This window comes from Phlebotomus argentipes, unplaced genomic scaffold (genome assembly GCF_947086385.1).
Source record: "Phlebotomus argentipes unplaced genomic scaffold, Phlebotomus argentipes genome assembly contig_2, whole genome shotgun sequence".
NCBI lineage: Eukaryota > Metazoa > Arthropoda > Insecta > Diptera > Psychodidae > Phlebotomus > Phlebotomus argentipes.
The window spans coordinates 6,092,369-6,118,653 of NW_026776162.1; the positions used below are offsets into that span (position 1 = coordinate 6,092,369).

At 40.1% G+C, this 26,285-nt stretch overlaps 1 protein-coding gene across 1 annotated transcript in view; it reads right to left on the reverse strand.

Moving 5' to 3' along the window:
- LOC132265437 (uncharacterized) overlaps positions 1-22,300 on the reverse strand; it is a 46,015-nt gene extending 23,715 nt beyond the window's left edge. Inside the window, exons 1-2 of the mRNA XM_059766128.1 lie at positions 22,085-22,300; positions 14,089-14,201 (exon numbers count right to left, since the gene is read on the reverse strand). Coding sequence (XP_059622111.1) covers positions 14,089-14,201; positions 22,085-22,252 — 281 coding nt within the window. The 5' untranslated portion in view covers positions 22,253-22,300. The remainder of the gene's footprint in view (positions 1-14,088; positions 14,202-22,084) is intronic.
- Positions 22,301-26,285: the final 3,985 nt, after the last annotated feature.

Sequence of the window (26,285 nt, forward strand, 5' to 3'; positions counted from 1 at the left end):
ATAGAAAATGTGTAAATATTACTTTCCAACGTCGATTTATCCAAACAAGTTCCAAAAAATCAACTGTTCATACTTTACTTTAACTGTTCTTTAAAGTTTTCAAGTGAAATAATTTAAAAGATATGAGAAATAATCATTAAAAGTCTAAAAAAACATTTCAGGGTAATTCTGAAAATCAATTTGTTTTCTGAAAAGACGTTTTATACATTTCACTCCAATTTTTGAGACATTTTTCTTGGAAAAATTCTACGGTGTAAACAATGAAAATCCACCTTTTCATTCGCAAAACATGACAATTTTTTCCATTTGTGCTTTTTAGATAAATAAGATTTTTTACTATTGTCTAAAGTTGACTCTTTATATGTGTGTAATTTTTCCTGGATTGCCATTGAGAAAACTATCAAACACTCCTTCGGCCAAGGCAGTGAAAAACTTCCGCATTTGGAATAATAATTGATGGCAGAAGAGGCGTTAATGAGTCTAAAACCACATAATTGAACATACACGCGGTGTCGAACGTAGAGAGAAATCTTAAATTCCATCCTGTGGCAGAATCTCCCAAACTTTCCCGCCCCAGATAGATACTTTAAGAAGCATCGCGCTGGGGGCGGAAGTCCTCCCACTGAGGTGACTTTAGAGAGATGGATTCTCGGGTTGTGCAGACACAACATGCACGATATTCGATACCATCCCGATAATTGTAATTATTACAAGAGTCAGAGAGAGAGAGAGACGATTGAGGCATATTGAGTTTCATCTCATAAGACATTCACATCCTAATTAGGCGCATCTTCTGGCACTAATTATATTTTCACGGATATAAAAATGGATTAGATTCTCGCCTCGACCTCACATAATTCCGCTCGTTTTCTCCCCAAACCCGTAAAGTCGTCAATAAAGTCGAGATTGACAAGTCATTAAACGGCAATGGATTTGTCTGAGTCGTGGTGCGAGCGAACAAGAGAAAATCTAATCAATACTTGCTCAGTTCGAAACTCCCTCGTGTATTTCTTAATAATTAACTTATCCATATCTTCCTGCCGCACATTCTCTCTCTCACTTTATATATATGGGCGAAAATGTGAAATGTGGGAAAATTCATCCTGCATGGTATTAATAAGTTATCAAAGTTTATTTACTTATGTGTGATTATGTGTTTCTCAGCAATTCCACTATATATAGGTCGACAGTATTTATTTATTCATCTGACGATGGTAGACGAGGAAGAAAAACGTTTACTTTGCATTTGAGAAAATCACATTTTATATCATCACTCAATCTTCCTCATCCTCTCTTCTCATTTCCATCCAAATAAGACTCTCTTTCTCTCTCTCTTGCGCTCAACCATTTCACTCCTGCTCGTCATGTCAAGAGTAATTTTCACAATTTATCCCAGATCAGCGTGGCGGCAATTATTCGCACGAAAGCTTCATTAATTAGTGAAGTGAAACTTTTTTTTTCCCCTCCGCCGAGGAACAATCGCCATTGACTTCAAATATCATGGCATTACTCATGGCATTAAACTTGTCAATTAACTGGGCCTTCCGGCTCTGCGAGAAGGTATCCTCACTCCGGAATTGATTACACTTTCGACCCTTTGGGCATTGAGACTGTTTGGCGAACAGGAGGCAAACGACCTGTGACGTCCTGACAAGCGGAGGAATCCTCAATTGGCCTTATCACCCATATGTTATTTTTAAGCTGGCCGACGCACGAGCAAAATGAGTTGAGTTTCAAGTCTCTGAAACCTCATCTCACTCACTTAAAGCTGTGACCCAAGGGGGAGATAATATGCCTTAAATCTGTCCACCACTTCTAAACACTTCCAGAATTGCTTAGGTGTTCAAGAGCTTGAAGTTTTTAGACTGTTTCTCAAGTTTCCATGCAACATTTCTGCAAGAATCTAATTAAAAACGAGTTTTTGGACTTCTTTTCCGACTATAACCTAAAAATGCAACTAAGAGATCTTCAAAAAGCCTTCGTTTGGAAGCTTTCAAATGGTTATGATTTGTCATTGAATTAAAAATTGCTGATTCAGAGGCAAAATCATGAAGAAATTTTTCAAAATGAACATTTTCCAAGTTCAAACGACTATTTTTGAGGTTATGTTTCAGTTCAATACAATTATGCAGTGTTTCTTGACATCAAAGGGTGAGAATAACAATGTTTATTGCACGAAAATGCTTAATTCTAAGCGAAATATTTACTAAATCTATTCGTGAATCAATACATAACCTAGGAAAAAGATTTTTATAATTATTTATGTATAAAAATCGACGGAAATCCAAAGAATCAGGATAATTTGGCAATCAAAAAAAGCACTCGGAAAAGGAATATTGCAAGTTTCTGGACACTTCTGCACACTCCCGCTGTGGTGTACACCACTTCAGAGTGTCTTATCTCCCCCTTGCTCTGACCCTTGGCTCTGCAAACACTTACGGATTCCTCTTCCCCCACCACGCTTCTTCCCAAATGGACTTTTTGTTTGCTTTATTTATTTTTAGGATATCTTGTGCCAAAGAGGAAATTTGTTTCCAACCCCCCAAAAACCCGTGCATTCCGCAGCCCCCATTTCTTATATTTCTCTGCGTGGAGGATTCACAGGGTGAAAAGGAGGGCAAGAAAAAAAAGTGATGGCAAGAGAGAAAAAAAGAGAGGAAGAAAGAACATTCAGGTGACTCGCAATTTTTCTTCCAAAAAGGAAAAGGCAAAAGGAGTTGCTTCTGCATTTTCATTTAGGTTTATGCCTTCCACCATACTTATCGTGTGTTTCCTCTGACTTTTTCTCCCCCGCCGCCACCACCCCAACATTGGAGCTCTTTTGGGGTGGAATACCGCGTGTAAAGCTAAAGTGAACCATTTGTAGGAGTAGAAGAAACCCCTTTGTCAACATGATTTTCACCATGGGCGAGAGGCACACGGGAAAAAGCACGCATTCTGGGGCAAAAGCAGAGGAGAGAGAGAAAAAAAAGAAGACGGAAAAACTCGTGAAGTTGAAGACGCCTCACGAATTTACAATATTATAGACAGTGAGAAGGTGCGAGAGGGGAAGAGTGTGGAAGAGATAAGAAAGTTCTTTTCCTTCCCCAGAATATAAAAGATTTTCCACGCATTTAATTTTACTTCTTATACCCAAGCCATCATGCCAGATTCGCCCAGCATTTCCTCACCCATTTTCATCTTCAAACAAATTTTTGTGAGGCTTCCTGTGTGCCGAAGAAAGAAATCTAATTGAATGGCGAAGGTGGCGTCATGTTTGGAAGAAGGGAATTGAGATGAGAAGAGCGATGGTAAGAAATGTAAATGATTATGAAAATCAGAATAGTGGATTTCATCTCTCTTGTCAATGGTTATTTTTATTTTTCATGCGCCTCCTCGCGCTTGTTGGAAATTACATGGAAATCTTCCCCACTACAGCACCAGAGAGTCATTCTGAATGAAGGGAAATATGCTGTGAAAATGATGTCTTCTCGCCCATTAGCACAAGAGAATCTTCGCCTCTCTCCCTCCGCGTTGGTGTTTTCCCACTCAAGAAAAATCGACAGAGATTTTTCTTCGCCCTCAGCAAAAGAAGCACACGCGGGTCAATTGGGCTGAAGAGTGGCCGATAATTTGAATTAACAACGCACTGTGAATGCGAACAAGAAGTGTTATGACGACAAAAAATCGCACAGAATTAATTATGCCTCGCGTAATTGGGCAAATGAAGTTTGCAATGTATGCAGAGCAGGAGCTAATTTGCTACAGTGTGCACTTTTAATTATGGATCACAGTAATTATATAGCAGTAAAAATGTGCATTATCAATCAAATAGTTGACTGAAAGGCTTTCAATTCGATCCCGACTGAAATATATTGATTACCAGAGGAAAAATTATCAAAAATTGGATTATTTTCGCATCAAATTATGCGAAAAACGCTAGTTTTATTGCATTTTACGCATAATTTTCTCCCTATTCTTACACATTTTCACACTCTATGATTTCCTGGAGCGATTCTTGGAAGGTAAGAAGGAAATTACAGCGCGAAAATGAAGCTTTTCAAAGAAAAAGCCTGGATTCATCATCAGCTGATCATGCTGATCAAGTTTGTTTGGAAATCCGTTCGATATAACAAAATATTGTTCAATATGTCGCATGTGAAGAACTGCAGACTCTGCAGAATGTATTCAATTTGCAAATGATTACAAATAGGAGTTGTATAAAGTGTCAATTTAGCATTTCAGCGTCCATAGCTGAAAGGAGTCTCAAGAAGCCAGGCGCAAAAGATACGCAATATCGCATCGATGCGATAATGTGTACATTTTGCAGCCTGAGTCAAATAAACATCGTGGCATTGAGGAGTGAAATTTGATTTGTGTGCTGAGGATGCCGTGATAGAGGCGAGATTGGGCGCTGAAAATAGATTTTATTGTATCATGGCACAACTACAATGTTGTATCGCGGGTATGATTTCCTCATCGCGGGCGCCCAGGCTAATCATGTTGCAGAAAGTTCATTGATTTGAGCCGACATGTGTTTGTTCGCTATATATTATCTGGCAGAAAGGATCGCAAGAGGAGCGCGCGCTCTGTTCACCTCCTGGGCTGGTGGCTTTTTCCTCCTATTCTGCGCAATTAAAATCAATAGTTAAATTGAAATAGCAGCGATTTTATTGCGAAATTTTATGTGTTCGCCGTCCATTATCGAAATTCCTAATTGCAGACGCGTCTTCTGCAATCTGTGCGCCTCGTGGGATGCCTGGCGAGATGTGTGTGTGTGTATTTATACTGAATGGTATTCGACATGATGAAATTGTTCCACTCATGTCCAATTCGGCGTACAACTCCCCATTGCCTCGAGACTTCACTCTCCACACTGGCAATATTCCCGTAAAAATATACTTTTCGTCTCTGCAACATCTGGTTCATGTGCGATGTTTAATATAAATTTCCAAAACGGTAATCATGTGATGACAGTTTTAGGTTTCTTCCTCATACACTGCAACTTGTGCCGGCATTGCAATATTGTCTCACAATGTTAATTTGTGTGTTGAGCAAGGAGATGTGCTTCTGTGTGCAAGAAATTGCAGATTGCAGTCACTTCACATCTTCCTTTTCTTCCTTTTTCACTTCCCCTTTTCATGGGCGACACACTATTTTCCTTGGCTGACACCCAAATGGAAAATCAAATCATCCGTGAAACTTGACGATTGTCATCATCAGAAACACATTTTATAGATTGATCTTGAGAAAATTGTCTGCATATTTGCCAATTTAGCTCCGGTCGGATGTTAATTTTCCAAGAGAAATTCCTTCCGTCTTGCTGAGCTCAAGTGAACTTCAATTAATTCATATAATTGAATAGAATTTGTAAACACATATTGAATTGCCTGGAATCATTAGGGAATGTCCTCATAATTCTCTACAAGCATAAAAATCAGTGCTCATTGCATTCAATTTATGTGCATCTTCAGCCTCTCTCGGAAGCACATCCGAGAGAGTTGTGTTCTTAAACTTCGCATAAGTGTGTGAAATTCCAAGGGGCAGATATTATGGTCAGAAGTGGTATACAGAATTGTGGAAGTGTTTATTTAGAATCATTTCATTGCAAAGGCTTCAATTTCAACAAATTGAGGCATTTTCTGTATTATTTTACTTAAGAAAGCAAAATTTTATTGCTTTTCTAGGTTATGTGATTGATTTAAAATAGATTTTGTCGATTTAATAACTCTCAAAGTCATCAAATTTGTTGAAATTTGTTCTTAGGCTGGGATTATTACAATTTTTCTACACAGAATTGAGCATTTTTGATCGGAAAAAAATCATTTTGATTGAGAAAAGCTTAAAAGTCAATCATAACCTCAAAAAATCCAATAATTGCTTTCAAGTGATAAATTCAACCTCATTATTTTAGTAGAAATGTTCAGAGATTCACTATATTTACTCATTTCCAAGTTTTGTAAAGACCTAAATTAGTCTAAGAAGGATTTTTTTTAAATGGAATTCATAACCTCACAATTTGGTCAGAATTTTTCAAAGCATTTTCTGAAGGCAAAACCTAAAATTAGTTCGCTATAAGTCAGAATTGAGTGTGAGAAACAGTCGAAGGAGTCAAAAAGGCGATGGAAAATGCCCTTTTTAAGGCTTTCAGAAGTGTCTGAAGTGTTGAAGATTCTGCAGAGGAATTGTGGAAGTGTCCAGGAAGTGGTGTACAGATTTGAGACATATTATCTCCTCCTTGTGAAATTCAGTCGACAAACTTTCCGCAGCATCGATGTAATCGCCCCGATAGAATTTCTGAATGACAGTGAAATTGATTTTCCAGGGAAGTTTTCCACTTTTTTCACCCCCACACACAAAATACCCATGGCATCGGGAGAATATGTCGTCAAGTTGAGGTGCGATTTAGTGGAAAAAGAAACCACCACTCCGTCTCTCAAACTACCATTGAATCGCATCTCAGCCCCAGATTAGGGGGTGTGGGAGACTTTTGGGTGACTTTCCACCCAAGAAGAATGTCTTATTCCAAGTCCAGGAGCGTGTGTGTGTGCGGGGAAAAAGTTAACGAAATCGTTTACTTTTTACTTACACAAACGTGACCTCTTGTCGTTGACATTTCTCCTTATAATTCCAACTGTTGTGCGCTGGAGGGCACATATTGAGTGTGATTCGCAAACTCATCCCCACAAAACACTGGCAAAACTTTCAATCTTCACGTTAGAGGAGAAAAAAAAAACTTTTTCACTCTGCCAAATCGATGATTCTGTGCGTTGGAGTTTTGCCATTTCGTCGGGGGTGAGATAGATAACATTCAACCCCTCAATGTGAGGCTCTCAATCATGGGAAATAAATCTAAATAGAGTTCCATTTCACCGCGTGAGAAACTCGCGTGTCTCTATATAAAAATTTCACCAATTTTCCTTCAACTTCTGCTGCACACAATTGAAGCTCTCTGCGGCCTGAGTTGCGTCTCAATTCAAGCTCATTCCATTCGCGTGACTCTTGCAAGACATTTTTTATATTCGCGTGAATTCTCTCTCTCTCGGCATAGGAAATTCATGCAGAGAACATTCTGAGAACTCTATTTCCTCTTCTGCAAATATAAAATAAAACAGAACCAACAAAAGCCGTCAGCTGTCGGAAATGCTTCGTCGCTCTTTTTTCTCCAGTCATACTTCTCTCGTGGGCAAAAATTATTAGAATTATGAAAATTAAGTCCCTAATTAAGTATAATTAGGTATGGTTAGGAAAATAAATTATAAAGTTGACAACAGGACAATTCCTCGCTCAATGCCATAAAAGAGGAGGCCATAAAGTTTGTTGGCCAAAAAATTTTTACGACCCAATCAAAAATGATTTCATATCGTCGGCAGGGTGCCTCGCGGTGAATCGCACCGGCCCAATGCGCGCCTGTTCCGCCAAGTGATGGAAACACAGTCGCCTTTTCAGTCCGAAAAATACCCAACTCGGCAGCACAAGTGGTGTGGATGGTTAGAAAAAAGTGTAATTTATTATTTTGTGTGGCTTCGTATCAAATAAATAGAAATGCGCGCGCGAAAGAATGGTTCACAGTTGAAGAATGGTGTCTTGCGAGCGCAAGAAGAAGAGAATATTGTTGCAAGGGATACAGTTGAGAGCAGAAATTTAGACACACCTGAAAAAAACCCTTCAAAACGTCTGAAAGATTGTTGAAAAAGTGCTCCTCAATTGGCACTGATTCTAAGGGAAACGACGAAGAATTGTTGGTTATTTTCTCTTTCAAATCGATGAAATTGTAGAGGTTATGTTTGCAACGGTTTTTCTGAACAATATTTTGTAAAAATAGACCTTAAATTCGTATCCAGGTTAAGAAAATAAATAACTGCAGAATATTGACTATCAATTATATGAGAAATGCCTGAGTAATTGAAAGTATCATTAAAAACTACGACATCTTATCCAACCATAACCTCAAAAATATCACCAAGAGATCTTAAAAGACTTCAATTTGGAGTTTTCTAGATGATAAAAAACATCTTTTCAACCCAAAAATGCTGATTAAAAGTCAAAATCGTGGAAAAAGTGGTTTAAATAAAGATTTTCCACGTCCACAATACTCTTTTCGAGGTTATGTTTGACTTAAACACAATTTCCAGTGTTTAGAAATGTTCATCGCATGAAAATTCTTATTTCTGCCAATGACTAGCAATCTTGGTGACTTTAGCATAAGAATTGTTCTGCTAGAATGCGAAATATTCACTAAATCTGACCGTGATTCGTTACATAACCTAGAAAATGATAATTTCTTTGCGCAATGCAAAAGAAATCCAAAGAATCGGGATCATTAGTCTGTGTTGTAAACCACTTATGACTATATTATCTCCCACTTGTCGACAGATTTAATTGCAATAAATAATGCCGTGGTGCAATTGCATTGCTCGCCAGTGTAGCAGTGAGGATGGGTGTTTATTATAATAAAAAAGGCCACCACACTAGAGGAATTATTAAATGGAAGAGAAGACGTGAAGAAAGTCATATTTTTGGACTGTCTAAGAGATGTGTACAGTAATTGTGAAATTTAACATGATCATTTTTTATTTGGACGCCACACACAAAAGAAGTGGGAACGGAAGATTTATACGGCTAAATTAATCGTTTAAGACATTTTTAATTGCGCCTCTTTACAATTTTCTTTTCTCTTTTCTAAGACCTTTTTCTCCTCTCTCTCCTCTCTTCTCGTGTACTATTTTGAATAACATACAGTTAAAGAGTTTTTCACCTCAATGCGATGGGTTTGAGCGTCTTGACAAAAAAAAGAAACGCCAAGTGAAGCCCCTTCGTGAAGAGGTTCTTTTTGCACGACGTTTTGCTGTCTTCTCACTGAATAACGTGCGCTGGAAATTCCTCACAATCTCGCGCCTTAGAAGATGTGAAAGAGAGACTTTTGTGTGTGACAACATAATGAAGATGTTTAAGGTTACCAACTCGCGTGACCCAAAGTAAATTAAACTCCACTTGAGACACTCGACCATCCATACTGACAAGTTCGGAGTCAGAGTTCGGCACTCTATCGCCAGAGAGACAGAGATGACTATGCTTTGTAGGGGGAAAAGGAGGAAAAAGAGTGTGAAATACTTCGTGTCTCTCGTCTCGGAAAAATTTTTATCGTGCCACGACACATAATAAAATTCACAGACTCTTCACTCGATTCTTGTCTCTTCACAAAAGACGACACATTTGGGCCAATGAGTGTTTTTACACTCGCCAGAGCTTGACTCTTGGCATGTGAACCTTCTTCGCTGCCGCCGCCGAAAGAGGCCGAAAGGACTCTCTTTCTCTCGCCCGTGTCGGAAGTCCTGTGAAATGGAAAATGCACGCCGCCAGGAGAGGGAGTCCCGGGATGGAATATGATGGGTGTATTTGGAGCGGAAAATGTTTTATCTATTGTGGAATTCTTTTCATTGTCTCCATGTGTGTGTTTGTGTGTCTTTTTGAGCTCCAGAGAAAATGCGATATAATATCGCCAACAAAGGACTTAAAGAGCCAGCACATTAAAGTGTTGGAAGAAGTGTGACAAATATGCAAATGCACAGATTATTATTGTTATGTGAATGAATTATGAGATTTCCTCTTTTAACAGAATGAATTCACGTAATTATTTCAAAAAGATACATAGAAAAAAAACACTGGTTTTCCATCAAAAGCACAATCAAAAGACACTCAAGTGATGCTACATAAATAAGTGTTATGTGAAAGAACTGCAAAAATTCATCATTCTCGTGACGAATGACAATTCCTTTGAAGATAAATTTAGTTGAGCAGAAGTAAGGAAAATTGCAACTGCGTATTACACTTTGTTGTGTGGCTCTTATGTCATTGATATGAAGTGGAAGTAATTGTAAAAGTCATGGATTCCGAACTCAGACTGTCTCTATTCTCTCTCTGTTCTCGTCATTTTCATATATCCCATGCATGATTTTGAATAACGCATTTACATAATTATAATTTCTCCAGTATTTAATTAAAAGTACTCCTCAAAACCTGCTATTCTCACTCACAAAAACACACACACACACAAATGCCGTTCATCTTCATTTCAACTTAATTAAAATTTATGCCGAACTTTCTTCCCGAGTCATCTTTCTGGGTGATTCCCATTATGCCATCCGCCGCCTTTACAGGTGGCTGAGAGAGACACTTTTTGTGCCCAGGAAGAGTTCAGGTGGGATCGCTTACCGCCCCGAGGGCGACAACTGGGCGGGGGTTGAAGAGGTCTGTGTCGCCCTGTCATCGAAAATATAATTCATTTATGATTGAAGTTTGCAAGGATTTGCCGTCACTTTTTGGGGCACACAAGAGTGAAACTTTTCCTCCTGTGCGACTATGGCTGATCCTCCCTTTTTCGCCTTGACGTACATTTCAGGTTCACCCCCCAAACCCATTTTCACCATCGTCTCACCATCAGATAGGGTGTCTCTTCTTCCCTGAGCAAAGGAAACTCGGCATTTTTGGGTCTAACACAGAGAAAAGCCGAAGAGAGAGAGAGAGGAGAATCATCTTCATCGTGCCGCAGACAAAGTGAATTATGGTTACATCGTTTAGATAAAAGTCACTTCAACTTCTCTAAATTCCCTTCTAGTCGAATGGAAATTTTGATTTCTTGCCCTCGCCACCCTTGGCTCTCTTTTATGGCACTTACATGCCACCCCCCACGGGATGTGGCGGGGGTGTGTTTTGTGTGAGACGGAAATGACGAAAGACGGAGCAACTTCCACACTCGCTTGCTCGAGAGAGGGTGTATAAACGGCGGCTGATTATGATATGAACGGAAGATAAGAAAACATATAAAAGAGGAAATCCAAAATTATGCTGATGATTGTGATTTTTCCGCATATTCAACACATAGACTCCGACGCTATACTTAAGATAGTCAAGCTGCTGAGAGACAAAATGTACAAAGGAACCTGAAAAGCCTCAAAACTTTGCTGTGCGATGCAAGAAATATACTTCAGAGCTTTCTATGTATAGTATTTGAGTAATCAATTTATGGCGTGTTCTTGTGGAAAAAAAATCAAGGGGTGTAGTTTTCGAAATCATCAAGTTAGATTAGTTAGAAAAAATAGTAGAAGTTCTGATCATATTCTTTAAGTGCAGATAGTTTCAAACTTAATCAGCTAAGAAAGCTGAAAAGCTCTATTTTTGTGCTCAAATTCCTCTCTTTCTAGATCAGGATCACGCCAGGAAGTCATCGAGTATGCAAATATGAGAAAAAAGAAGAAGAAAGACGCGAAGATGCGATATTAGTAGCTTCCCAAATGAATATAGTAGAAAACAAGGTGAAAAATGACATTTTGGGCTTTAAAAGGACTTCTAAGGAGAAGATTCACAACCCAAGGATACACATTGAAGCGTTAAAGAGAATGTTAGGAAGGATTCTATACGAAAATTGATAAATTCAGGCGTGGAAAAAAAATATTTTTGATCACAAATGTGAAAATTGAGAAGTGTTTTTAGGGAAATAAAAATTTTCAGCACAGATTTAGTGGAAAATAGCGGTGAGAAAAGAATATTTATTGGCAGTTTATTAAAAGAAAAATCTCTCATTTATTTATTTTTTATTATTTACGTCGTTATTGAATCATGAAATATTTTTTATGACGAATCAAATCGGATGCTTTGACATTGAAAACCCACATTAGCAGACCCTTGGGAAAAAATTGAAGATTTTTCCGAGAAATCCAAGCGATTCTCGATTGATAATTAATTTGTAGCGTGACAAATATCGTGAGCATGGGTGAGAAAGAACAGATTTTTTAGCGCACAATAAATTAAAGACGTGGGTGAATCAATAAAGTCAATTTCTGGGCGAGTGAACGAGCTCGGGAAAAAATCTCGGAGCCATTAATATCTCTTCCCACGGTGCAAAGGAGAAGAGCACGGCAGAAAAAAGAGGTGAGGAGTATCCCGGAGTTGGAGGTGAGCGAAAACATCAAATTAAATTTCAGGAAACTAAAACAACTCTCCGCACTGTTAATTGGTGGAGAGTCTTCTGGGGCTGGCCGCTGAGGAATTGAATTTTCTCCGGACTCAGTACAAATTCGAGGAGTGTGTATTTTTATCCCAGGGCGACTGCGAGATGCCGCTGAGATGTGGGGGGAAAATTTAAATTCAATAAAATTTACGATTAGTTCCACAGCATCTCGAAATGATCGGCAAGGCATCTCTTCAAGGTGAAGGATGGCGCGGAAGACAATGTATGTATTTCTTGTGACTGGCGCGCACTATAAAAATCATCGGCATCCACATAAAATGATTCTCTCTGGGCGCGAGAAGCTATGTGGGTTTGAGGGACAACATAAACAACAGAACCAATAGAGCAACTTGTCAATGCTCTCAATACACTTCCTGATAAATTATTTCCCAAGCTGTCAGTGCTTCATTTACAGCCCAGGAAGAGAGACACAACATGCAACTTTCTCAATACACTTCTCCACAATTTGTGCTTTGATTTTATAATAACGCGCGCGCGGTGACGTGTCAAAAATTCCCCCCTTTTCCACCCAAACGACGATACTTTTTCATTTTTCACCCAAATGACAAATTACTCTGGCGAAGCGCGAAAGCAATTACTGATTTTCCCACCCAACAGACTTGCTTAAATCTATACTTTCACCAACAATAATGCCCAACAAAAGCCCAACAACGGTGAGAATATTGATAAATGTTGATAAATTTGCCTTGAGAGTATTTCTTGTGTATTCCATTTTTCCACCTCGCATAGTTTAATTTTTTTTCCTCCGGCTCTTCTCCAGGAAAAATGTGTCGCAGTTTCTATACATTTTCTTTAAACAGCAAGAAAAATGATTGCGGAAGGTCACGTATGCATTTTCATGACGAAGCGACGGGATTTTTTCGGTCATGAATATTTAATTTTGAAGCTTTTTGTGCAATTTTCCTCAAAGTTTCACTATGAAATTTCAATATTTGCAATTTGTAGAAAGGATTTTTTTCTCCCCATCCTTTCAGGCGTAATTTGGAAAGGGTAGTTTTTCATCCCCCATCAGAGTCGCATTGTTAAACTTTGTAACACTGAATCTAACTTTGAAGCTCTGTCACTGGGAATAATGAGGTCTGATTTAAGTCACTGTGAAACTGTGCTATTGACTAAATTGTGGGTGATTTCTCCCCAGGCGTGATTGCTAATTAACTGCTAATTGTCTATTTATGCAATTTGCACAATTGTCGTTGGCAAAGATGGGAAAATATTCGCTTTTGTTGAGGCTTTAGGCAAAGGTCAGACAGTTGTAAATGATTCCCGCGCGGAGGTGAATGTTTGAAATTCACCCACTTTCTGCGTAGGCAAAGCGTGGGGAATTTCCGGGAGAGTGTGAATTGAAAATATAGAGAAATGGCAATTTTGATAAATGATCCCCAATTGCGCGACAGAGAACGTGTTTGACGTGCTAAAAATTCATTTGACACAGCCAAGGCTCGCGCGATATCTTTTCTTTTTATGGTGAAAACCCAACTGATATCAAATCTTCACACATCACAGCGACTTCCCGAGCGCGCGCGCGCTTTACATTTTGACCCCATTAAGACGAAACGTGCTCCAGGTCATCGAGATATTTGCCAAATACAGTGCGGAATTCTTATCCTGTCGCCCTCGTCATCATCTCAATACCCAGAGAGTTTCCCGTGCGAAGAGGTGGACTAATACACTGCATTATTTATCGCCATGGAGAATTGGGGGAGGATTGATTGATTTTCTTGTACGAGGAAAATTGCGGACAAAGTGCGTGTGCCAAAAATTTGTGTTCGTGGAAAAGCAATTAATTGCGCACGACGTTTGCAATTTCTTGTGAATTTTGCATGGTAAAAAAAAATCGAGCAATTTCACTGGCGGATGAGCAGCGATGGGCAAAAAGAGGTGAAGAAAACGCGATCAAGCTTAGAAGACTTAGAGGCGGAGCGTTTTGGCTGAGGCAGAATTTTGCGAATTCTACTCGTGCCGCTTCAGGGGCAACGCCTCCGTGACAAAGTGCTCGCCAAATCGTCGATTGGATCCTCCACGAGACATTTGATGTGTCACTGCGGAGACCAAAAATAAATCATGGGCTCTGTACTTACTTCCACACGAGCAGCGATGATATCAAAACAACCAGCACCAAAACCACGGAGCAGAGAACGATCAGGGCTGATGTCTGAAGGGATGGGCTGCTGTGGTAGCTCGGGTCCAGAATCTGCAAGAGAAGTAATGGTAAGTGAGAAAAATTACCCCAAACTGTATAAATTGCAGAAGGAGTAGCAGAGAGACTCTTCACCTTCAAATTGGGAACGCCAAGGGGGCTGCCAAGTGAGTTCAACGCGTGGTTTAAGGTTAAAGCAATATGGCGGAGTCACTAATAACGTCACAGACTCTTTGTAAATGCAGCCTATTAAAAGGCGTCGAAATACGTCTTTTGGTGAAAAAATGATCAAAATCGGTTGGTAAACAGCTGAGATATAGGCTGGTGAAGGTGTAAACTTTGAACCCTCAAAACTCCGGTCCTATAATTTTAATCCCCACAAATAAGGGTTCATTGGAAAGTTCTCAATCTCAGCTACAACATACTAAAATTTGAAGAAATTGCACCGACTTATTCTCAAGTTATGCAATTTTAAAGTTTATGAAATCGTTTTGCGACTGTAGCGCCCCTCGCGGTAGTTGTATCAATTTATGATTTTCAAGTTGTGTTTTTAGAGCTCTAAAACTGTGAAAAATGCGTGGGAAAAGTCTTCCAATTAGAGAAATGCTGGTGTATTTTTTTCAAAGTGCTCCTAAATTTAGAAGCAACGTCTTCCGTTGCTCCGGAAGAAGTTGCGCGCCCCCGGCGAAAGTGCACATAGAGCACACATGAAGCATTCTCGCTGGGGAGATGATGCTCTTGCCTATGCATGCCAGAGACAGGGATAAGAGTCGGCGAGCGTTCTGCTAGATAAACCGACAAATTTCAGCTTGATTTATCTCAGCGAAATTCAACCATTTTCCACTTCTTCTGGCTGCACATTTCTTCAGCAGCGAAGCGTGGGAGATGACGCACAGTCAACAGTGCATGTGACGAGGAGACGGGCAAAAGTCCTCCGCGGATGAGCGCAAAAACATTTCACAACACACAAACTGGGATTTAATTGAAAATTCATATAAAAGTTTAGGAGAATCTGGGAAGTCATCTCAGCACGCGATGCTGTGACTTTTTTTGTTCTCACAGCACAACACACTCAGGGAACTTTCTAAATTCCAAAAAGGCTGGGAAAAAAGTAAGGAATCTATTTAAAATAGAGTGTCAAGCATTCTACTCTGGAATAACTAACAGCGAAACTCGCGAGAGAGACTCAACAGAGAGAGAGTTAATAAGAATTCGTGAGAATTCTGGTGTATAGTTAAGGATGAAGATTGAGAAGAAGATTCCTTGGAAAACTCAACACTTTGGAGGAGGATATTTATCGCAGTGTGAATTTTAGAAATAAATTTAATGAAACCTCCCTCTTCCGGCCCTCAGCCATTTCACATTACGCAATCTACGATCTTGAACACCCTCAACTCGCGATGGCAATTCCAGTGTGTTTTGTGTGGCGTGTGATTCAAGTTATTTCAAGTGTTAAGAATTGTTTTATTGTGTCGCACGTCCGCCCCATTCCTCCACTTCCATATGGATAAATCACAATACAAATTTTTCAGCACCGGCATCGCCACTCTCGACGACATTCCCTGCCGCCTTTTTTGCCCAGCCAAACCACCCTCTTCTGCTCCACTAGAGCGTCTTCCACCGCTTTCCACCACTTACGGAAAATGTGCGCGCCCTCAGTCGGGGGGGTGTGTGGGAAATTGCAGGCGCGCGAGGGTGGAGACAAAAGTCATTCATCTATTTATTTATTAAATTGCTTGACTCCCACCCCCTCACACTCCGTCTGCCTGCGAAGGGGGTGCGATATGTCTGTGGGGCTTTTATTATTTTTCCATTCCGTTTGATTGACTCACTATTTCCTCGGGAACTGCTCTCGCTCCGCCATTCGGCGCTCGGGGAGGTGAAAATTCAGCTGGTGGGCGGGAAAGTTGTGGAGGAAAGTCAGATGGTGTGGATGGATTGTCTTCATCCTGGGCATTAAACACAAAAGCTCAGCTAGACAGTGATGGCACAATGACCAGGTCGCCTGGGCTGTGACAAAAGGGGATGACCAGTTGGGGATTGTGTGCACAAAGTCCAGCAGACCGTAGATTTAGCCCCAATAAATACGTGGACGCGTGGAATGGGGAGATCTGGTGTAATATATGGATGTGTGCGATGGTCAAACTATGGTGAATCTGAACACAAAAGGTGAAAACTGAGGCGTCCACATAAACACACTCCGCATGTAATGGATGGCACATAAAAAAGGTCCACCCCCTCAGTCTCTAATTAAATAAATCGAGACGAAGAGCTGTGCTGTGGCACAGAAAACAACAGAAGCGCCAGGACAGTCTCTTCCGCCGAGGGATTCCGGAGCCACATCGGCTCAATAAAAACACACACTCCCGGAATATAATATTCTCAGGAGAAGAGTGAGAAAACTCATGTCTCTCAGTGCGCCCCATTTCACTGCCTTCCCACTGTCGCTCACGAGGAGTTGCTGGCAGATTTTTCGGGGGGCCAGAAAAATAGTCAGACACCAATATTCCACGACGTATTCAGTGATGTGGGAAAAGAGTGGCAGATAAGGAAAATCGTTACAGAGATATGAAACATCACTAAAAATATCTGAAGCAATAAAAGACAGACTTTTCTCCACCCGACACAGACCACACTTGGATGCTGTTACATTGTTGTTATTGCCCACAATTCATCCCCTGTTGTGTGGCAAAATCAAGGGAAAAATATGAAGGACTGCATATATTTCCAACTTGAATTTGTGTCAAGTATTCAAAGGCATTTTCACCATTTGCGCTATATTTAATTTGACTGCGTTAGAAAATATTAACGACACTTAAGGCTTCTTCCTTTCATATCTCCCCCTTTGAGAGATAGTGCAAAGATGAAAATACATAGAATTTTCCAATAATAACTTTGTTTTCAAAGAAGTGTGTTCGATAACAAAATACATAAACCTCCAATTGCTCGCATTTCTGCCATAAGTCCGAAATTGAGTGGTCAACTGGGGAAGCGAGGGTGCAATTGTGGGAAAACCACAATTACTCACCACAATCTCCTGGCAATTTTTATCATTTCGCAACACTCTCTTGCCGAATCCAGGCTATGTGTGTGTGACATTGCCCAGTAGGGACAAGGAAGTCGCCTTTTTCCACTTATTCCAAGCCCAGATTTGCCATTTTCCGCCTCCCCTGCATTAACAGTCTTCACACGGCATTATTTCCCGTCACTCTGACCGGCTTTTATGATGGCATTTGCAGTCTGTGGGGATTTATTTGAATAATATACATTACACTTGCCCAACTGCAGATGCTCTAAAGTCACGTACAGTCCATGGCTTTTCATTGGGAGGATTTTCAAAGGTACACAATAAGTCGCAATGTGGCGTGGAAAATGCACAATACTTTTGTCCATATTAGTCAGAGGGAAAAAAATGTCAAGAGAAAAGTTATATAATGTGCAAAGGGGATAAAAATACAATCATTTCTTGACTATTTGTGATTTTCATGTAATTTTTGAATATTTTTACCACATATTGCCGCTAGAAGGCAGCACTTTGAAAGCATGTGGAATTTGAGAAGAAATTGCTCGTCATTCTGCTTTATAATTACAAAGTTTCAACTCTGGGAAATGCTGTGTGTGAGTGTGCTTTTCGCATGAATAGCATATCCGATGTTGCGATATGTAAGGAGAGGATGAAAGGAAAGTTTTCGGGTGGTTCCGATACCTTTTAATTCACCGTAACAACCAATCGGTTTAAAATCTTTTTCCAATTCACTAAGCTTTTCTCTCTCCCTTTTCTCTCTCTCTCTCTGCACTCGAAGGAACTTTCTTCGACGATGCATGGCAAGGATGCATGTTGAGAATCAAAAGCTCTTGCTTTCAGCTGGGCTAATAACACTGTACGGGATGTGAGAACTTGATGGATATTCAGTAGAGCGACTCTAATTCCACATCCCACCCACTTTGCTTTCCACCCTCTCAGCTTTTGTCCACAGCACAACCATAACATTTCAATTGGCCCTATCAACAATGGCTTTTCTTTCTGCAACTCTCCATGACTTGTGCAGCTTCACCGCCCAGAGTTGCAGTGGAGATTTCCACCTTCTTGCAAAGCGTCCTGAACAGGACACCCAAGGCTTCTGGGTGAAACAAATAAATTACAGCGAGCGGAAGAGAGATCTCATGGCAACCCCACTTATGGTGTGATTACTTTCAATTGATTCGATGAAATTGAATTCATTTGCCGGCTTAATTGATTGCTCCACTTTCCATCGAATGTCTCTCAGACTCCCCGTATTGGCATCATTACATGGGATTCAATTACAGGGTTACTTACCTCCGTCGGAAATCTTCTTGGCAGGACGGAGACGAGAGAGAAGAGATCAACTAATTCCAGATACTTTTCCCCAACACTTCACTCTATCGTGCCCTTAATCGGTTCCCCCCATGGAATTGAGAATGACAAGATCCCTCCTTATGTATAATGCATGGCTTCTATGTTCTCTCTATGTAGCGTATGAATTCCCTACAAGCGTCCCATCCTGATTCACTCCTCCAACCGTATTTATACACATCAATTTTCCCCTCACACCGCCTTCTCTACCTTTGATACCTCTCTTCCTCCTCACTGAATAATACAATCTTAACGAGAAAGAAATGAACAATTAGAAGGGTGACATTTTCGCCTTTAACCATGAACAGCACAAAAATGGCGAATTAGGGAAAATTGTTGGAAAAGTGGAGGAGAAATTTATCTGGGCAATTTCGTTACAGCGCACTTCTCTCTGTACTGTTGAAAATAATCAAATTCAATCGGGAATATATTCTCTCAATCGCATTCCTTTGCTGTTGTCTTTTTTTCCCCGGCGAGAATTGAGAAATATAAAACGTTTAAATTCTCTCTCTCTCTCTCTCTCTCGTTTCGCTTTTGCTTCAGGACAATCTCCATTTTCAGGGAATTTCAAGTATCATTTTATTGTGCGACAGTTTGAGGGAAAAAATCCACACTGATGGTGGAAAGCGAATGGCAGAATGAAGGGGCTAAGCAATTGAATTTGTCACACAATCTCAAAAGGAGTTTAATGGTGAAGGAAAAGTTCCTCCAGGTCGATAGGAAACCGCGACGCGTGTCTCAGCAATTTGAGTTAATAACTAATGAATAAGTACGTCAAGAGTACAGAATGATTGACCCTTTAGGACTTCTGCCGGAAGAGCTTCACCCTCAGCTGTAGATTGAGCCAATTAAAAATTCATTTGAGCAAATGATAAAAACCCGTCTCGAAACTTCCCATCCAGCATCTTTAACGTCTCTTTTTTGCCTCTCTGTTTATCTCAAATGCAGTAAGAATTCATTGGCACGGAAGAGGGTGTAATGTTGCTAATTAATTTCAAATTTGAATCCTACCCGCGCCTTTCAATGGGCGCGCGCTTTCGGTCGCTCTCAGTCGTGAGTGCACTTGATGAAAGACATTTTTGTATAAGAATATATATTCCGAATGTTAGCCATTGATAAATGCTGAATAGAATTACTCATCCCTCGCTCTGAGCTTGGAGACTCATTCGGGCCACTCAGGTTTTCTCTGTGTGTGGAATTGAAGCAGGTATTTTGGCATTTTATTTCGATACACTTCGTGATGCTAATTTCAGTGTGTTTTTTTCTTTTCTCTCCACCAAAAAGACACCCTCTGCGACGTCTTGGGGCGGTCTTTCTTTCTTCCTGGGCTTTTCTCGTTGACACAAATGGAAATTCCATTTGAAATTGTTGCTTCCGGAGAAAGAGAAACAGACAGACAGAGAGAGACAGAGAGAGAGAGCGACGGGGATTGTAAGAAGGTGCGCCTTGGAGTGTGAGGCAAGGGAATAAGAAGTGTTCTTGTACATGATCCGCAATAATGGGACGATGAAGTGAACTTTATTGGAAATCAGGTCACATCTGGGATCGTTTGGAGCTGCTTTTTTTTCGAACACAGTGAGCGAGTCAATAAAAAAGTACACAGTAACTAATGTTGATGATGTTGTACTCGCTTTTTTTCTCTGCACCAACCCATGGCCCTATGCTGCCGCGGACAAATACATTCGGTATTTGAACGGTGCGGGGCTCCCTCGTTTTTTTCCCGCCGTTTCCACCATCCGCTGTGGAGGAGCAACACGAAGTGAGTGAGTGTATAACTATGGGTGAGAGAGCGAGTAAGGAGGAAAAAAGTAACTTTGTATAATTACGAAACAGAAAATTAAACAAGATTCGATGCTGGGAGTGGAGGTCAGAGGGGGGCCTCGGATGGAGTGGAAAGAATGTCCGAACAGTGGTGGAATTTGATGAGGTCGCGGTGGAAAAATAGCATACAGGGAGGAACAAAAAAAAAAAGAATGGAAATGTCTGTTTATTCCGTACAATGGAGTGCTGAAAGCCACGAAAATGTCAACAGTAGTTAGTTAAATTGCTTTTACTCTTTCACTTTGCAATTTTTCACCGCCAACAAGCCACTCTCTCTCCTCTTCCCCTCACATGTTCACAGCGGAAAAACCCCCCACGTGTGTTCCCCCCCCCCCATTCCACATCACAAACACCCTTTCTTTCAGCCTAATAAAATTTCCATTTTAAACAGCATTCCTGTCCCCGTGTGACTCTATAGCGATTGTCATCTGTAAACACAAACAAGAAGAGGAAGATTTCCGAGGCGCATCTCTCTCTCTTTCGCCCCATCAACAATGCCGCCAGATTGTGAGGAGCAAATGGAATAAAAAGATACACACACACGTTGAATGGGGTTGGGAAGGGTGAGCGAAGAAAAGGGGCCTCGCGCGCACTGAAATAGACATACAAAATACACCCCATTGTGCTAAATGGAAAGAGAAAATATCAAAGTAAGTACGACGTAGAATTATTGTATAAAATTATGATGATGCCGAATATTACATACTCGGCATTTATGATTATTATGAATACAAGAGCGACACAAAAGCGAAAAAGTGACTCTCCGTGAGGCGGAATCACAAATTACATTTTTTTCTTCTTCCCTCTCTCTCTCTCCACCCCTGCGCGAGGGGGCGTATAATACAGAAATGAAGTACCCATTCAATCACATAGGAGGAATACCCTTAAATGAGATGGAAAGAGATGCCTCACACCCTCGCAAATGCGCATTTTTGCCCTCGATTTCACATCCTCTCGGTATTTCGGCGAGCGTCGTCCTCGGAGTGCCCGAGGTAGGTAATATCCTTATTGTGGATTAAATTGAGATTACTGTAGCATGAGTTGTTGCAAAATGAGGCGGCATTTAGCGAACCTGGCATTTTTTCCTCTCTTTCTCTCTCTTCTTTTTCTGTATTCCCAGATTTCATTAATCGCGCACAATTCCATAATAAAGAAATCAGATCAGCGCTAAATCTCAACCCGCGGAGAGATAAAGTACTGGATTTTAGTAAAAACTCTTTTAAATTCATTGAACTCAGTAATCTGTTCTCTTTATCATATTCTTTGATTCTTATTTGTATGTTTTCTATTGATATGATTTCGTGATTGCATTCGCACATCCTTAGGAGCGGCTGTAGCTCACTGGTTAACGCATTTAACCCTCAACGTCACAATCCTGTATTCGAATCACACGAATTACAAATGTTCGAACACAGAAAAGTGTTAAAATTAAGCTTTTCTATAGCAAAATAGAACAGTCTAAGCGGTTTCTGTTGAATGTTCTAGCTGAAATATACGCTTCACTGGAATTGTCTTTCCCACTCTGTCCCTGTATTTAAAAGGTGGACGTTAGAACCACTTATGGTTGGTTAGCAATCTGACAATCTCTTGTCTTGTAATGGAGAAGGCTGTGTCCATCAATGGAACGTTAAAGCCACATAAGTAGTTATTCGCACATACTTGGCGACTCCTTTATTTATCCTCTTCATTACTTATTGCTTATCCTAGATGAATGAACAATGGCAAATGCAGTTTTACTCACCGGAATGGCTTCGCACATCTCGATGTTGGGCAGGGGATCCTCGGTGCAGGAGGCGACGTCATGCAGGAACGGCGGTCGAGGCGGCGGCGGAATCACAAACTCCGGAGGTGGTCCAGGTCCTCCACATTCTGAGCCACACTCTAAATCTGAATCCAACATTTCCCACATTAAAACTCAATTTAATGGGGGCGCGGATAAGTTTGGCCGCCACTGTCACAGATGATACATTTATCGATGGGCTGCAGAGACAAAGAGAAGAGAGAGAAGCTCAGGTTAGCCGCAATTATTTGACACCGCTGTAATTGATGCTCTCGCGGGCATGGCCCGGAGTCTCGAGAGCGCGGAAGGAGTCCTTTGCCAGCGACACCGAAGAGCGCGAGAAGCCAGTTTGAGATTTCGAGTGTGTTCCATATCTCTCGACAGCTGTCCGTTCTGGGACAGATTAATTGATCAAAATGACTGATTTGTCCGCGTGTGTGTCAGAAGAAGAGAACTTGCGCTGCACTTCGGCGGACCCTCTTTTTTATCTCTCCCACAGCTCAGCTCTTTCGGCAAATATTTTATTAAGTGGCTGTTTGGACTTAAGTATTGTATGACATTTTAATCCCAGCACATTGAGGGCGAGAGTATTTAAACTGCGATGCATTTTCACTTTCTCCCTGGGGAGATAAAGAAAAAAATCGATTTCTCATTTAGAATTCAAACTATAACCAAATGGTCACAAAAATCGTTGAATTTCAATTCAACCCAATAGAGGAGAGGTGAGTAAACAGAAGTTGAACAAACGATAAGACCTCTCGAGACAAGCAATCAGTCAAATGACAAAAAAAGGGGAAATTCCTTCCTCAAACACAAAAACTATGCGGTGATTGAAATGCGAAGATAACAATTATCCCGAATAAATACAGAAAATATTTCAACGATTCCGAAGATTGATGCTACAATCACCTTGAGCGCAATGACGCGGTGTACAGTGAACCTGGAATTCTACTGTTTTGGTCACAATTTCTGCGTTCCAATCATTCCACGTCGAACTACTTTTCCTCTTTCCCCCCCCACTTTTGGCTTCAGAATCTCTTGACTGATTAGTGTCTCTATTTCCGAGTGAATAAATATTTTAGTCATACAGGCGGTTCACACTTCTTTTGAAGAGTGGCGACGGAAAAGTGGCCTCTCAAGGATTTACATAATTAATCCGTTGATGCAGCCAAGTGGAAATTGGTGTGTCAAATTACACGTGTCGCATGTGATTAATTTGTCTTGTCGATGAATGATCAATTTGGGGAAGAATTGTCATATTTTCCTGCATTTCCATTTCTAACTCATTTACATATTCTGCCAAGGCGGACTTTGAGGAAACTTTCTGCCAATTTGAAGGGGATTCATGATATGTTTTACTGCATAGTTTGGCCCAAGGGGGAGATAATATGCTTCAAATCTTTATGAAAAATCCTTAACATTTCCAGAACATCAGCACTATACTTAAAACATGCATTTTCCTTATTTTATTCACCATTTTCGGGACTTTATAGATTTTTCCAACCGCTTAAAGTATCATAACCTCAAATTTAGGAGTTTTTGACCATAAAAACTTAGTGAAAACAAGAGAAAGAATCAGTCTTTGATGCATTTTGTATCATAACCTAGAAATTATCTTGAGTTATTGAAAAGAATCCGTGAAAAAACTTGTTTCGAGCTGAAATTTGCTATTTTTGAATAGAAAATCAATCAAATAGCTCTTCAAATAGACAATTTTCTATCCTGAAACAGCATTTTAGAGGTTATGATCAATCTTTGTACAATTAACACAGTTTTAAATTGAAAGTTAGTGTTATATTGTGATATAATGCAAATTATATCAGTTTAGGCGCAGGACTTAATAATTTTTGTGGTTATTTAGTGGCAAAGTTTCTCTTAAATTCATAACATAACCTAGAAAGATGTGAAAATCAATTTTTATTCTCCAATTATTGTGTTAATTCCTTTTGAAAGTGACTTTTTAACGTACTATATTGAAAATATTGAAACAATTCCACTTCCAAATACTTCAACACCACTTCTGATCATGATATCTCCCCCTTGGCTTGGTCCTTGCTTTCTTTCTTGGGTGTAAAATAACAATGAGGCGTTTGATTATGCGTTATTCTGTCAGATCTCATGCAATCTAGGACACTTGCTCAACTTCACAATGGATTGCGTTGGAAAATTCAAGTCCGATGAGTAAGAATTCCGGGAATTTTCTCATGCAAATTCTGTTTTATTGAGCTTCGATCAATATTTGCCTTCGCTATTCTGGGAGAGAAAATGTTGGTATACATAAGGAATTTATTTCATCCCCAGCAATGCTCCCGAACCACATCTTACATATTCTCTAATCAGTCTTGTTTCCCACTTTCATCATGAGTTATGCAAAATTAATCCATAATCTCGTGGAAAAGCTCTATTTCATTTTACCATCTCCGGATTACCAGTCTCATTGACGGTCTTCTCATCATCATTTCGGCCTGAATTTTTCATGATTTCAATTAATTCCATTCCACGGCAGATCGTTCTGTGCGGCACAAGTGGCTGGGTTAACCCTAATCCGCATGCAAAAACTAATGGATGAAACTGTTTACTGTCACTAAGTGTGCTGCTAAGATGAATAAAATGCCCCATTCAGCGGCCCTGTTACTCCATTTACATGAGGAATGTGGTCTTCCTCATTAAATACGCCACTCGTCAATGGGTGGCTTATTTGAATATGCGTCTGTTTGAATGCGAAATGTTCATGTCAACAGACTCTGGAGACACTTTCCTCGCAGTGTTGCTCATTTAAAAGAAACCCGCGATATAAAACACTTCATTATTCATGAAGTCGTGGTTGATTATAACAATTACACATTGTTAAATATTCAGAAAGCACCAGTTTTGTGGAGGGAAAACACTGTCTTGGCTTTTGACTTTGGAGGTCTTCGTGGAGTTTCTTGTGTGCGCATAAAACTCATGAGTCGATGGGCAATTTGCTCTATTGATATTTGAAGCAAAACTGGGTGGAATCCATTGGAATATTCGCCCCCTTTTCAATTGTCTATCCATGCACAATAAATGCAATTTCATATCACAGAGTAGAGATTAACCTGCATTGGAATCTCCTTTGAAATATTCCTGAAGATTCCCTGCATTCCCTCTGCAATCACACTTTTGCCATAGCGCAATCCATTATTCTATTGAAAACACCTTATCTTCACATCGCCCAACTCAATGGACAATGTTCGCGGGTCAATCAATCGTAATTATTGGTTTGAGGTCTCAAAAGGTTGGAAGGATGAAGGCAAAAAAAGAAACTTGTCGATTTTTTTGTGTTATCGCGCGTTAGGAATTCACATAATGAAAGCATTAGGCATTATTAATGATGCTATGCAGATGCCTTGGACGAGAATCAAATCGTTTTTCGAGCTGCTCAAAGGCGATCTGAAAGACCACAGGTTACTTTGAGCGCAAGAAATCGACAATTTCGTATCATTTAGGATACCTTGTCTGAGAGCGCATTCTTTACTCATTTTTTCCACATTGTTGTCTTCCTCAAATTTCATTCATGAGGCAAAAATTTCGACGTTACATTCATCTCACACATTGTTGCTTATAAGAAATAAACACACCGATTCGTCTCTTCTTGTATATTTCTTCCCCGCATCGCAGTGCGGTTTCTGCAACAGGTTTAGAGGAAGTAATCCCATAAATCCACCCATAAATCGACTTCATCCATATGAAATCTGTAGGTGAAAAATAGATTGAAGAATTGATTGAACAACAATCTCTGCAGATCAATATTATTCCTATTACGAAATACAACTCTCTTTTCACCTCCTCGCGCGCACACCAAATCCATGCCCAGTGTTTTCCTTCCATGCACACTGTTTATGTTGTATTTGAGCATGATTGAAGTGGGGAATGAGAGATGTAATTGATTTTATCGGCTCTATTGGAAATATGATTTAACATATACACGAAATTTTTGACTCTACCCTTGACTTACAATTTCTGTACAAATAAACAAACACATCTTATTAGGTGGAAAAAATATACATTAAATGGTGGGAGAGAGATGAGAGACGTCTTAAATCAAAGGGGGAGATAATATGCTTTGAATCTGTACATCACTCCCAAACACTTCTAGAGAATGAAGTTTTTAGACTGTTTCCACATCAATTTGCATCCG